We start from the raw sequence: 14,487 nt of genomic DNA, 5'->3' as shown, positions 1-14,487 counted from the left end.
CATTGTTGCTATGGCAGCTTGCGAAAACACTTTGTTGGAGCAGCTGCAAGTGGGGTAGTAAGTGGCTGTGAAACATGAAAACTGGTACATAGGACACGTTTTCCAGTTAGCACATTAATGTAAAGATGTTAAGATTAACTGCATGTCTCCTTCTGAATCACAGTTCCTTCAAGGGCCCTGAAGGAAAGTTGCTCTTTCAACATTTTTAATAAGAAATGAAATTGTCTTCTTTTCAATATGTTATATCAGCTTAGTGCCCTACGTACTAGAGGCATAAACAATTGAGGTCTGTAGGTCAACTCATTACTAAGTAGTAAATCTCTGAAAATAGGGAAATTGGTGCCTGACCAATAACTGGATACTCATCTTCAAGCCTTCAAACCTTAATTTATCAAAAATAGTTAAAGTTAGGATTATTTGGCAGTTATTTGTAGCTGACAAGGAATTTCATGTGATTTCCTAGGCAACTGAAACCTGGAAAATGCCAATTTTTGGAATGCTGTGTTTGTGTAGCTGCAGAGTTCTTTGGGTGGTATGCTTAAGGTTGTGGATTTGAGTCCCATTGGATGCTAGATTTTCTACATATTTATCAAAATAACTATTTTTATTCCTTAATTGGTGTAAATATAATTTTGGGTTTCTAATCCTTTGCTGCTTTATTTTAATCATAAATTAACTTTTCTGTCTGCTCTCATTTTTACTTTTAGTCTTCTTTTTTAATTTCTGCCTATGTGATTTTAGTTAGTTTGTTCCTTTTCATCACTTCGTATTTTCACCCACATTATTGCGGTCAGTATTTTAGTCACTAATTTTGCATGAATTTTGTTTTAGGGTCATTCCCTACTAAGTCATCCAGGGCCCTACACCCACCTGTCACAGATGTTTTTGAAAACTTATATTTGAATTGTATGCATAAAGACCAGAAAATATTCAAAGTTTCATCCAATTCGAACTACTAGTTTCTGAGTTATCACCATTTAAAGTTTTAGGCTGATTGTATTTCTGAGGGCAATTAAGACGTAACTAAAGTGTGCATGCTTTTACAGAATTGGAAGCAAAATTGTTAGTTTTGAAGCTAGAGCCTTGAAATTTTCACTGTTTTCTACTAAATTAAACACTGAAACTGATAGATCTACAAAATTCCAATTTATAATGTTCATTCATATTGAAAAATGGTTGTGAAACTCAAAATATTGTTAATTTCAAAATTGTGACGTAGGTGTAGAAAATAATGAGTAGCTGAAACCTCCATCCAAATAACCCAATAAAACCATATATTTTTGAAAACAGCATAAACTTTCCATTAAATGGTGCAAAAAGATTGGTGGGGTTGTGAGTTGTAACAATTTGTTATAAAATTGAAGTCAAATTTTGTCATTTACTTTGTAAAATACATGTTTGATACAGTAATTAAATATTTGAAGTCAATACAACTGTGAAAATACCAGATGAACTCAAGTTTTATATATCAGTATTTTAAAATGAGATGCATGCATTGAGAATTTTACAAAATATGTGTCCTTACGTTTGGATACATGAGTTGATTATTCGTTTTCAAACAAATCCTTTCTTTAAAAAGTTTTCGACGACCTTAAATTTTAATAATTATTTGTTTGAAGTATTATATTAAGTTTATATGAAGCAGTATGTGCAATAATTACATTTAAATTCCCGTTAAGGTTTGGTGTTTTTTTACAATAAAGCATTGAAATTGTTCCATGTTCTGATGATTTCCTTTTGGGAATTAGCATCAATCTTAAGATGTGCAGAACTGAAATGCTACCTCTGGAAGAGCTGTTACACATAGAAGATGGGCTGGTGGAACAGGATATCTGTCTTCTCTTTTAGGCCAAAAGAAAGTTTCTGCTTGTCCGTTAGGGTGCATAAAAATGATGTCGTAGTCCCCTTCTTCACTGAAACCCAGAACCATTCACAGTAGCTTCTCAGTATATATACTCTCTTATGAAATTTGTTATTAACAACCAAACCCAATTCAAAAGTAATAGCAGTGTGCATAACTAAAATACTAGGAGAAAGGATGATCTTCACTATTCAAGATTAAATCTAACTTTGGCACAGAAAGGGGTGAATTATACTGGCACTAAAGTCTTTGGTCACTTACCAAATAGTATCAAAAGTCTGACAGATAACCAACAAGTATTTAAGAAGAAATTAAAAGAATTTCTGAATGACAACTCCTTCTACTCCATAGAGGAATTTTTAGATATAAATTAAGAAAAAAAATATCAAAAAAAAATAAATAAAAAATAAAAATAAAGAAAAAACACAATAAAATAAAGTTGTTATATTAACTTAAGTATGTTGTTAAATTAACCTAAATATGTCATGTATTGGAAAATTCGACTCGTTCCACATCATTACGAAATATCGTATTCATGATTCATGGAACTAGTATTAATCTAATCTAATCTATCCAGCAGTTTAGCTCATAAATGCATGCAACCAAAGAATGTAGGTTAGGTTTAATAGTCGGGATAGTCATAAAAGTATTTTGTTTCAAAAAATTTCTGAGTCTTAACTTACTCGTTTGTCTGTAATTTCTTTGCAAGAAGCTGGCTTAAAATAATGGAAACTTCTTGTATCCGGTATTGTTTGAACCATTTGAACTCTAGTTTCAAGCATTGTTCTTTTAGTTTAAATGTCTTCTTCCTTTAAAAAGAAAAAATAATTTTTGAGAATAAATTTTTGCAAAAATTGGTCATTTGTTCAGTGTTTAGTATCTGCTGTTTTGCCTACTGCCCTGAAAGTTTTTCTTGGTGACAATTTTCTTAACTGTGCCCCCGATCCCATCGCATGTTGTTTTACCATGACTCGTAGCGTGAAATCACCAGCTTGCATTTAATTTAAAATCTCCATAATGAAAACAGAAATTACCATGCTTTTGAAGTTTTTGTACTGAGCACGGCAACCATCTGTAAAATACTCAATTTGGTCAATGTCAGGAAAGTTTAGTTTTATGAAATCTATGGTTTTTTTTCCTTGTACTGAATAAACAAATAGTACGTCATGCTTTAGATCATCTGAAATGAAACACAATATTGTTTCTTTTATGGCGGAATCTTCATTTTTAGAAAAAAATCATTACTGGATTAACTGAGCAGCTCAAGTGGCCCCAGTGTTAGGAGTGCAGTTCATTTTGTAGAATGAAGTTACAGTTTTCTGCAAAATCCGTAAGAACTAAAACCTCATTAAATGCCAAATCTTCTTTTCTCTGTTTCATGTAAGGGTTTTGAGTGTTGGTGATGTAAGAATGAGGTATCAGAGACTCAATTTTTTATAGTAAAATCAGTAAACTCCTTGCAAGGTAGTAGCATTATTTGTAAAGTCATTCTGCCATCACTTGAAAACTACTGCGAAAATTTAATGTCTTTATCTTCATCATAGTCTTCTAGTATTTCTCTTGGATGTAGCTGCAGTGATTCCCTTGTTTTCGGGCACACATCACATTGTCTTAACATACAGTCCCCGTTTTGTCTGTCACAAACCAATTTGCCCATCGTAGTGTGTATTGATATTTTATCATGCTGGTTCAGTGTGTTTGCTAAAAGCTCAATGTTTGGGTGGTATGAGCAGGCACACATTATGTGAGTGCCAGGTGAACCAGCAAGCACACACCATTTCGGTCTCAAGGAGCAAAATTTGGAAAATCCAATTTTAATATTTGTGGTTTTCTTTAAACACCATAAATAGTTCCTCTAAGTTGCATTAAGGAATTCTTTTCTGCTTGTAAACAATTTTTAAATAATAACTTTGTCTTTATCAAGCGGCAACATGTAAGAAAATTCATCGTCTTCATAAAACAGTTCTTGGGGAAGGGTTCTGCCATGTTTGGGTTCCATCAGAGCCAAAATACCTTTCTCATTTGCAAGTGTTCTGGCTTTTCCCACTAAATATTCTGATACATTATATTTTTCAGCTGCTTTTCTGCGAGACCAAGACTTTGGAGTGATTGTTAATATCTGTATTTTTTCCTGTTTGCTTAGGTTTGTCTTGCGTTTTTCCTTTATAGCATCCACTAAATGATCAAGATCCTCGTATTTTGTCTTCAGTTCATTACCTTGAGTCGTACTGTCATATTCACTTGAATAGTTGGCTTCTTGTGCTTTCAAAACAAATGACAACTTTTTTAACCTAGTCTTTTGCCTTTTTAAACTTCTTTTTAGCATATTTTTCTTCGATTGGGTAGATAATGACTGAAGTTTAAGTGGTGTCACATTCAACCCTAAAATAATTTCTACAACTCTTTTTGCATTGGCTAATTCACTCTCATTTGCTTCATCACTTTCAGGAAGAGCAATATCTTCATGATCTAAAGTAGGTGTTGCCTGATTCTACAGTTTTCTACATGTACTGCACAACAGCTTTCATGGAACTAAAATTATGTCCTTATTTTCCTTAACATATTTTGCTTTTTCCAGAGTAATTATCCTCAAATCTTTATTCTTTGTTAAAGGTACAGAATGCTTCTTAAATGAATCACAACAGGATTTTTGGTTCTTTTCAAAATACTTTAAAAAATAACACAAATGATGGGAACAAATATCATCTGTTTCACTGTTGTGCTTATTAGAACGTCAAACAAAAATTTCTTCTTCTTCTTCTTCTTCAGACAACTTTTCCGAAATTAAATAAATGTCTTTGCTTTTTGTCAGTGAAGTATTTTCACATGAAAAATTTAGTAATGAACCTACTGAACACACAAAATTAGTTTCATCTTTGCTTGAACTTGCTCTTATCTGTGTGATAAGAAACACACACACAACAATAGTTTTAAAAATAAAATTATAACTGTGTTTATATAACAGTTATTTAAAATGTCACTAAGCACAACAAAACACTAGGCAGTTAACTTGAACAGAGCCAAACGCACACTTATAGACTTGCAGTAAATGCAGGCTGTGGTGGGAGGGAGGATTTCATGTCCTGGCTTGAATTTCATGTCAGCAGGCAGACTGCTGACTCGTGAATTTTTCATGTGCATACTTGCACAGTAGTACTGTCTTATCTGAACTTCACCACACTTCTCATGACTCCAAAAATGTTGTATATTTCTTGACTTTGAATTCAGTTAAATAAAACACAAAAGATAAGTAAAATTACAACTACAGTAAAATCTTTGCCCCATTTTAAAAATACATAACAAAAAATGTACTAATTAATAACTGTTTTAAGTAGTTGATCCTCCAAGTTATAGTTCTAAAGACTTTTACTTCTACAGAACTTCTACTATAACCATTTCAAATCTTAAAACAGCCTTTCTATACATTTTGAACAGGTACAACGTGTTTTGGTTTCAATATAAGATAAAATTTTACATCTCAGAACCCCATCAATTTTTTGCACCATTTGAAAGGTACGTTTGTCGGAATTTTGTAGATCTATCAGTTTCAGTGTTTAATTTGGAAGAAAGCAGTGAAAATTTCAAGGCTCTAGCTTCAAAACTAAAGATTTTGCTTTGAATTCTGTAAAAGCAGGCTCACTTTAGTCATGTCTTAATTGCCCTCAGAAATACAATCAGCCTAAAACTTAAAACGGTGATAACTCAGAAATTACCTAACAGAATTGAATGAAAATTTGGATATTTTCTTATCTTTATGCATACATTTCACATATAAATTTTGGAACAAATCCAAAAACCTTGGTTTTTACATCTACTTTTGGCTGGATGATTTGGCATGGAATAACCCTTTAGTGGTAAAACTTGTCATTCAGATCTTAATCTGCTTTATTTTGCCCATGATCCAAGAAAATATTTGTCAAAATTAACACAAAAATGTCCAGTTGGTAACAAAAATAATTTTTTGACAGTGTAAATTAATTTTTTTTAAGTAATACATTGGTATTTTTTAATATTTAAATATTACAGTAGATAAATAAAAATAATTGCAATCATGCAGACAAAATTCCATAAGAAAAAGAATAAAAATGATCTGAAATAAAAAAGATGATATTGCAACTAATTAATTGAATAAAAATAAACAGTTATTTCGATAAAGATAAAACATAAATGCTGTTTGCTAGGTTGTGGTGCCATTTGGAAAAGCATTGTGATTTTTAAGGCTCTAATGGATACTGAGAAATTCTGTTTTGTCAATTCACAAATGCATATGCACCTGGGTAAATGGCTGAAGGATGTGATACCTGGTGCCCTAACCTACAGTCTTATAGTTGCTTTCTAAAAGCTGATCCCACCCGTAGGGACCTCTCCTTGTTAGTCAATAACATAAGACATAAATGCAAACAAATAAATCCAAATTTAATTTTATCCTTGTTTATTAGAAACAAATTTAAGGCTGAACACATTATTTCCTTCATTACATATCGTTTAAATTTTATGAGTAATATAACAGGAAAATTGAAACTTTCTTTTAAATGAACTGTAACAGGCACTAATTTACTTACTTCCCGCGTTATATTTACAAAGCTAACTACCAACACCTGATTAACTCACTGGTGCCCAGAATTATTGAGTTTAGTTTTTCTGCTCAAAAATAGTTGTAGGTTTTGTAACATGTTTACATGAAAAACTCAATTTAATTTTCACTTTGTCATGGGCATTGATGGCAACTAAAGTTGTCAATGGAAATGAAACACATTTCCAAATTTATTACAATATTTATTTTTCCAACATTCAGATTACCTTTCTGTGCAACTTGCAAATCTGTTTGTGAAACAATAAAATTTATTAATTCCTCAGAGAAAAATTTTTGAAAAAATCCAGTGGGGATTTTATTGTATTTGAAAGTAAGTCTTAATAAGTGCAGACTGTAAGAATCACTAACTACTTTTACTTTCCAGCTAGGGTTCTTCATTTATTCCCAAGTTGAGGTGACTGGTTTTACACACGATTTCATCCTCGAGTGTTTAGATATGAGTGGAGGCTCTGCAGAGTCATCAGTGTATTCTGCGCTTCTTGTCCTTGGCTTACTCCCCTCACTGCAAAATTTTTACTTGGCCTCCTTTTCTTCTTTCTCTTCATATTTATTACAGTTGTCATTGGAGTCTCTGCACAAACCCGCGCTTCTATCACCTTTAGCCCTTGACTTAATCTGCTCACTGCACAATTCTGACTTGATGTGCACTTCCTATTTCCTTTAATATTTGCAGCAGGAGGTGTAGTGTGAATGTCAATTTCTTCTTGTATTTACAACATGTTAACTTTCCTCAAACTGAACTAGTGCCTGTACCATTGGTATATGTGCATGGAGATAACATGGTTTTCCTTGAACTTCATGATCTGATAAATCAGAATCATCAGTATCTCCACCTTGTGCTTCATAAGGAGGTATGATACCAACTGATCATATTGTCCTGTCTCAATCTGCTTCAAGAAAATTTATTGTTTCATCCACAATCCGTAAATTATCATCAGAACTGAAAAACAACTCAAGTACCCAGTGGCAACTAAAGATGCCAGACATATTTTCCCCAACATAAATGATGCTAAATACAAATTCCAAAGGAGTCCTATGTATAATTTAGACCATTTATTAAAAGACAGCAAAGAAAATTTACTTCAAATTCTCATATGGAAATGAAGTCCCAAGCTTCTTGACAGAGCATAGAGACCCGCACCACCGTACTAGGCCAGGTCCTAATGGAGGTGGTTTGCCGTTTCCTTCCTCTGACTGTAATGGAGATAGATGATGATGAAGACAACCCATCACCACCCAGTCATCTCGGGGCAGTTGAAAATTCCTGACCCCGCCGGGAATCAAACCCAGGACTCCGTGCTCGGGAAGCATGAGCTGTGGACAAAAATTCTCATATATTGTTCAGTATTTAAACATGTTTTGTTGAAGAGGTTTTAACACTCATACGTACTAACAGATTTAACATTTGTAAGGAACAGCAGTGGACTGAATACTTGACTTCAAATTTTAAATGACAAAGAAAAGAAAAGTGTCAGTAACTGCTTCCAACAGTTAAATTGTGTACAGCATTATCATTGTTGCCATCATTAATTTTTAAATTCATCGGCAACTTCAGTTGTCACTGGACATTAATGGGTTAACAACTTCAGTTAACAGTAGTGTGAAATCACAGCACCTCATCTGGCATACACTGAACTCCCTTAATATAATTTTTTTTTTTTATTTATGAAAACCCCAGAACTTTGTTCCTTGTTCTGTGGTTGTGAATTTATTTTTATTTGTTAATTGATGAAGGGTTTGCTGTAGTTTTTAAGACATAGAACTCTATATTGTGAAAAGGATAGATTGTTGCTCACCATGTAGAGGAGACATTGTGTCACAGACAGGCACAACAGAAAGGCTGCTGTACATCTAAGCTTTGGTTAAAGGCCTTCTCAAGTAGAAAACAAGCACACGATAACGGTCTCTGGCTGCTGAGGCTGAACTGCCCACAGCAGCTGCATCAGTTGGCGGTGGGGTTAAGGAAGAGGCTGGGGACAAGGACGACAGTGGGGTTAAGGAAGAGGCTGGGGACAAGGACGACAGTGGGGGGTAAGGAAGAGGCTGGGGACAAGGAGGGTAGTGTGTGTGTGTGTGTGTGTGTGTGTGTGTGTGTGTGTGTGTGTGTGTGTGTGTGTGTGTGTGTGTCTTCTAATTTAGAAGGAAGCCTTTTGGCTGAAAGCTTAAATGTATAGCAGTCTTTTAGTGATACCCCAGCAACTCAACGTCTCCTCTAAATGGTGAGTAGCAATCTATCCGTTTCATAATATTGTCATTATTCTGTCCTGGATTTTCCATTGTCTGCAAATTCTGTATTTGGGAAGAGTGGAACTGAAATCACTGTCTAGGTATCCAGATTTAAAGTTTAACCCAAACCACTCAGTGCAAATGATGGTAGGCTTCCAATGAACAGATCTAAGTCAATTTTTTTCCTAGCCCTTATCATCCAGTTAAAGCTGTCCCACATTTATTATTTTTATTTCATTTCATGTTCCGGAGATCTTGGTAGCGAGTGACTCGCAAGGATATGGAACGTGTCAGATTCTACGTAGTTCAAATACAACTTGTATAAACACAGTGAAAATGTAAATAAAAATCAACTAAACAACAACACAATCAATTAACAGAAAATTGTGTTTCACGTGTTAAGAATGAGTGATATATTTATGGTATGAAATGTCAGATTATACACATTTGAAATACATCTTACATAAATAAAAGATACAATGTAAATAAGATATCAGCTAAACAACAGCATAGTCAGTTAACAGAACATTTTCATTTCACATGTTAAGGATGTGTAATACATATAGGAGTCAAGATAAACTAAATATTCCAAAGGAAGTACAGGAATACCAATAAATAATTGTCATATGCCTACGGTAATACTTAAAATAAAATTAATTATACTAAGTTTACAAATTTAGGGATTATATACATTTTCTTTCATGTATCCATCAACTGTATAAAAAGATTTCTCTATCAGGTACTCCTTGGGAGTTTGTTTGAATGCTGGCAATCTTTTGTGAAGGCATTTGATGTGTGGTGGGAGAGCATTAAACAGCTTAATGCTGGAGTAATAAGCTCCTTTGTGAACCATAGTGAGTCTTTTCAGTTCAATGTGCAAACACTTATTGGTTCTTGTTTTAAAGCCATGAAATTGGCTTGTTATCTTTGTAGATAGAAGGGTTTTTACAGACAAAGGTCAACAAGGAAAAGATACATTGTGAGGATGTGGTAAGGATCCCCATCTTTCGAAACAAGCGCATGCAAGAGTGCCTGTGATGGACACCACTCATTAATTTAATGGCTTTTTTGTGCAGTGAAAATTTTCTTTGCGAGAGGTTGGTTCCCCAGAATGTAATAGCGTATGACATTAATGATGTCATATGACTAATAATAGCCGAAGTATGAAGCCTTGATGGTGTCTACTTCAGCCACTGAAGCAATAACCTGTAGTGCAAATATTGCTGAGCTAAGTGTTTTATAAAGATGAAGAATGTGCGCTGACCAGTTACATTTGCTGTCTATATAAGCACCCAGGAATTTTGTAACCTCAGCTTTTTGTATTTCTTTGCACTTATTGTTAATTTTTTCCAGATTTCTTTGTGGAGTATGGAATCCCATATAAAGGGTTTTATCTGCATTGAGTGAGAGACTGTTTGAAGAAAACCAGTTTACAATGAAAACTTTATTCATAGTTTGTTAAAGATTGTTGTCTGTAAAATTATCAGTTAGAATTGTAGTAAATTTACTATTTGTATCGGAACAAAGTGGGAGATCGTTAATGAAGATGAGAAATAGCAGTGGACCCAAAACAGAGCCTTGTGGCACACATCTACTTACTGAGCCACACTGAGATGAGGCAGGTACTCTGGATGAGCCATTCAGCATTACAGTCTGCTTTCGGTCCTTTAGGTATGATTGGAGCCATGAACCAACGGTACCACCCAAACCATAATAGTCTGCCTATTTCAAAAGAATTAGATGGTTTACACAATCAAAAGCTTTGAGAGGTCACAAAAAAATACCTACTGGAGACCTTTCTTTGTTCACGGCTTCCAGAACAGCAGAATACTGCTTGTTTTGTAGGAAGACCAGCACGAAATCCAAACTGACTCTTCTTTAGAATATTGTGGGAGCTCTGTATAGTGCTAACACTAAAACTGTACGGTCACCTACAGTAATTTCTATGGCACATATTTCAATATCTTGTTCAATACAGTGACTCTTTAAATTCAATGTACTATATGATATGTTATTTTTTAAGTAAATTACCACTCCACCATTCTTCATGATAGATCTACTGTAATGTGTTGTTAGACAGTATCCACTGATGTGTAACATTTCAACATTTCTCATATGGTGTTCACTAAAGCATAAAACATCGGCATCCTTTATCTCTTGTGGATCATCTAAAAGAACACAAATTTTGTTAACTTTGTAGGTCGTTTTACATTATGGTGAAAAATTGTCATAGCTTTGGTATTTGCTGAAAGCAGCTGCTTTTGCCTAAAAAAGTATTTATTTGTGGGCTCAGAAACAATAGGCTCATTGTTAACTGTTTCACAGAAATTCTGATCTTGAAAATTAATCTGATGGGATTGCTGGAGCCATTTGAGGGGAACAGGTCCCAGGTGAGGAGATATTTTGTTGATTTCTTTCATGATTGCTGCATTTAAGAGTACCTAAGGTATGTTTGCCTCTCCTCTTAAGGTGAATGCCATGTCTGGTAAACAACTCTCTTTTCACTCATTTCTACTGCTTCAAAAAGTTTATATGAATGCTGTGATCATCTTTAGCATTGCTACCCATTTTTTTCTGGGTCAAGCATCAAGAAATCAGTGTTGCTTTGGTATTGATATATTCTGAATCATAGAAATCTTTATCCTATGGTAAAGGTTGTTCTGTAATAAGTTGCTCATTAAGTATATCACATGACAGTTGAACTCCCATTATGGAAGAATATATTGTACTATGTCTTTGTTTCAGGTTGCATGACAGGAATGATACCACATCTAACAGAGTTGATTCCATACCTGATAAATTGCCTGTCAGACAAAAAAGCATTGGTGCGAGCTATTACTTGCTGGACTCTCAGCCGCTATTCTCATTGGGTTGTCTCACAGCCTCATGACAGCTATCTGAAACCACTGATGACAGAGGTTATTTCTTACACTAAATACAAAATAATAATTGTACTTAATTATTGCAGAGTATGGCAGAACATCCTCCTCATAATTCTTTTCTGTTTCTGTTGTGCAGTTATTGAAGCGAGTACTGGACAGTAATAAGAGAGTACAAGAAGCAGCATGTTCGGCATTTGCTACACTGGAAGAGGAGGCATGTACTGAACTAGTGCCATATCTTGGGTTCATCCTGGAGACATTAGTGTTTGCCTTTAGCAAGTATCAGGTAATACCCATTGCAAAAATCAAAACTTTTATCTATGTTATGGCAGTGGCAGTTCCTTGATAAAATATAAATAATGGAAGAAGTAAAAGTGACAGTTTACATTATAGTAGATGCATTGAGTGTCCATTAAGCAAACAGAAAGTGCGCGCGCACGCACTCTCTCTCTCTATCTCTATCTCTATCTCTATCTCTCTCTCTCTCTCTCTCTCTCTCTCTCTCTCTCTCTCTCTCTCTCTTCAGGACTACATTGTCCCAGCTTCAAAGATGTTTTAGAAGTGTTTGGGCTAATTCATAGACTGTCAGACAGATGAAACAGTCAACATTTTCAATCTGGCATTCCACTTTAACACATTCTTAAAGAAAAATTTTATGCTTGCTTTTTGCTTGATTTTAAACTTGCAGCATTGATTTGTTTACTTGTTTAATAATAAGAGTAGAAATCTGCTCACTTGTTAATTTGACACACATAATATGGGATATTTTGTGAATTGATGATGATTTATGTTTTATTAAAGCACAAAAATCTGTTGATTCTGTATGATGCAATTGGAACACTGGCAGACTCCGTGGGCCATCATCTGAATAAGCCGGAGTACATCAACATGTTAATGCCACCACTTATTCAGAAATGGAACATATTAAAAGACGAAGACAAAGACCTTTTCCCACTTCTGGAGGTAAGCTACACTTTAATAAAACTTGAACTGTGGGCTTAGCTGTTGCAGTTAATGTGTACTAAATTATTTGCAAATAAAAAAATGCTAACAAAAAAGTTCATTGTACATAATGTATTAAATTATGTAAAACATTTTTTTTTTTTTTTTTTTTTTTTTTTTTTTTTTTTTTTCTTCCAGTGCCTGTCAAGTGTAGCAACAGCACTGCAGAGTGGATTCCTGCCATACTGTGAGCCTGTGTATCGAAGATGTGTTTCTCTTGTTGAACAGACACTTAATCAACACATTGTAAGTGCACACTTTTCTTTCTAACGTGTTTTAAATGAGCTTCACTTGTGGTGGTATCACGTTGCAGTTTATTCCTGAAAACTATGTTCCTGGAATACAATAGTTGAGATGTGGTAAAGCTGTTCTAAGATTCTATGGACTAGGTGCCCCTTCAGTGGCTCAGAAAAATAGATGGCAGATACATATGTAAATTGGTTGTGTTCTGGTCCATTGTAAGATATCGATAATGTGTTTTCTTCTTTTAATGCATTATAGATAGTTTAAAACTTGTGTTATTTCCTTGAGCAGTTGCATTTGACCTTTGCAGATTCATCATCATTGTTATTGTCAACTTTGGTAAGTGTTCAACTTATTACATGAAACTCCTATCAGACGAGTAAGAGTTCCATCCAAAAGCCTTTGATACGTTGAAATCACACAGGTCAAAATCTATTTTTAATTCTGTATCTGTGATGTAAGCGATAAACACCAGCATTGCCCAGATGTAAAGCCTTAATGACTCTTCCTCGCAAGTGTCCTCATTCACAGAAAGCGAAGAGTGTGCATAAACTTTTTATGTTCAGTTTTTTCTTTCTGTAAGTGAACATTTCATAAATCCTACTTACAATAAGAGGGGACAGCAATAACCAGTTTGTGTCAGTGTGTGTAATTCTAGTCTTTTCATAAGACTCCTTGGATTTGGAGGTTTTTGTTAAATTGTTACAGGGGATAGGCAAAATAATGTGAACACCCATACTTACTTGGGAATGGTTTATTAATTAATACGGCTGCAATTCTTCTTGACATACTGGCATATAATTATTATATAGTCTCCAGTGGAATGTTATGTCACTCTTCAATCAGAACCTCCTCTGTCTCCTGTACTGATAAGGGAGATGGAAATCTGCTCTGGACTCTGCACTCCAATACCGACCACAAGGGTTCGACAATGTGCTGGACAGGGAAGATGCTGCAGTTCAGTTGCTTGCTCATACCACAATTGTCCTGGCTGGGTGCATTATTATCCTGAAATGTGGCATCACCATTGGGAACATTTGAATCATGGGGTGCACCTGATCGTCAAAAATATTCACATAATCGTTGGCTGTAACAAGGCCTTTTAGAGTAATGATAGGACCAGCAGAATGCCACAATGTGGCTGCCCACACCATCACACTTCCACCTCCAGGCTTAACCGTTGAAATCAAGCAGTCAGAGTGGTAGGCTTCTTTCGGCGTTCTCCAGTCATAAATCCGGCCTGATGTTGGATATAACGAAAACGTTGACTCGTCGAACCATATGACATGTTTCCTCTGATCAGCTGTCCACGATTTATGCTCCTGACACCATGTTTTATGCTTCTTTGTGTCGGTTGTCGTCACTAATGGTTTCTTTATAGCAGCTCTTCCATGAAAATGCTAGTTCGTGACAGACAACGTCGATATATACGAGATCTTGAAGATGGCTATTGAACTCTGCTGGCACGTTAGCCACTGTAGTTTTGTGTTCTGACACAATTCATGTTGGCATACGACAATCTCTGTCATTTGGGTTTGATTTGCACCCACTATTATATTTGCGTGATGATGACTTTCTTTGTTTTGTGTAAGCTGTCATGACTATTGAAACAGTTGCTCTTGAAACATTCAATAAGTTGGCTGTCTTGGTTACTGATGCTCTAGCTAATTGCGCCCCCC

At 35.0% G+C, this 14,487-nt stretch overlaps 2 protein-coding genes across 3 annotated transcripts in view; one reads left to right on the top strand and one right to left on the bottom strand.

Annotated features, from left to right (window-relative positions):
- LOC126263146 (transportin-1) overlaps positions 1–14,487 on the top strand; it is a 148,936-nt gene that overhangs the window by 94,130 nt on the left and 40,319 nt on the right. For both annotated transcript variants that reach the window (XM_049960180.1, XM_049960181.1), the window contains exons 10-13: positions 11,427–11,599; positions 11,700–11,849; positions 12,365–12,526; positions 12,704–12,811. In XM_049960180.1, the coding sequence (XP_049816137.1) occupies positions 11,427–11,599; positions 11,700–11,849; positions 12,365–12,526; positions 12,704–12,811 (593 nt within the window). The remainder of the gene's footprint in view (positions 1–11,426; positions 11,600–11,699; positions 11,850–12,364; positions 12,527–12,703; positions 12,812–14,487) is intronic.
- Positions 7,336–9,540, bottom strand: LOC126263148 (uncharacterized). Its single transcript, XM_049960182.1, has 2 exons — positions 9,373–9,540; positions 7,336–7,769 (listed from the first exon to the last, which is right to left on the bottom strand). Exons 1-2 carry the CDS (start codon positions 9,532–9,534, stop codon positions 7,533–7,535), a joined length of 399 nt encoding a protein of 132 aa, XP_049816139.1. The 5' UTR covers positions 9,535–9,540; the 3' UTR covers positions 7,336–7,532.

Source organism: Schistocerca nitens, chromosome 6 (assembly GCF_023898315.1).
Source record: "Schistocerca nitens isolate TAMUIC-IGC-003100 chromosome 6, iqSchNite1.1, whole genome shotgun sequence".
NCBI lineage: Eukaryota > Metazoa > Arthropoda > Insecta > Orthoptera > Acrididae > Schistocerca > Schistocerca nitens.
The sequence above is the reverse complement of the archived record's forward strand: the minus strand, read 5'-3'. Positions and strand labels throughout refer to the sequence as shown.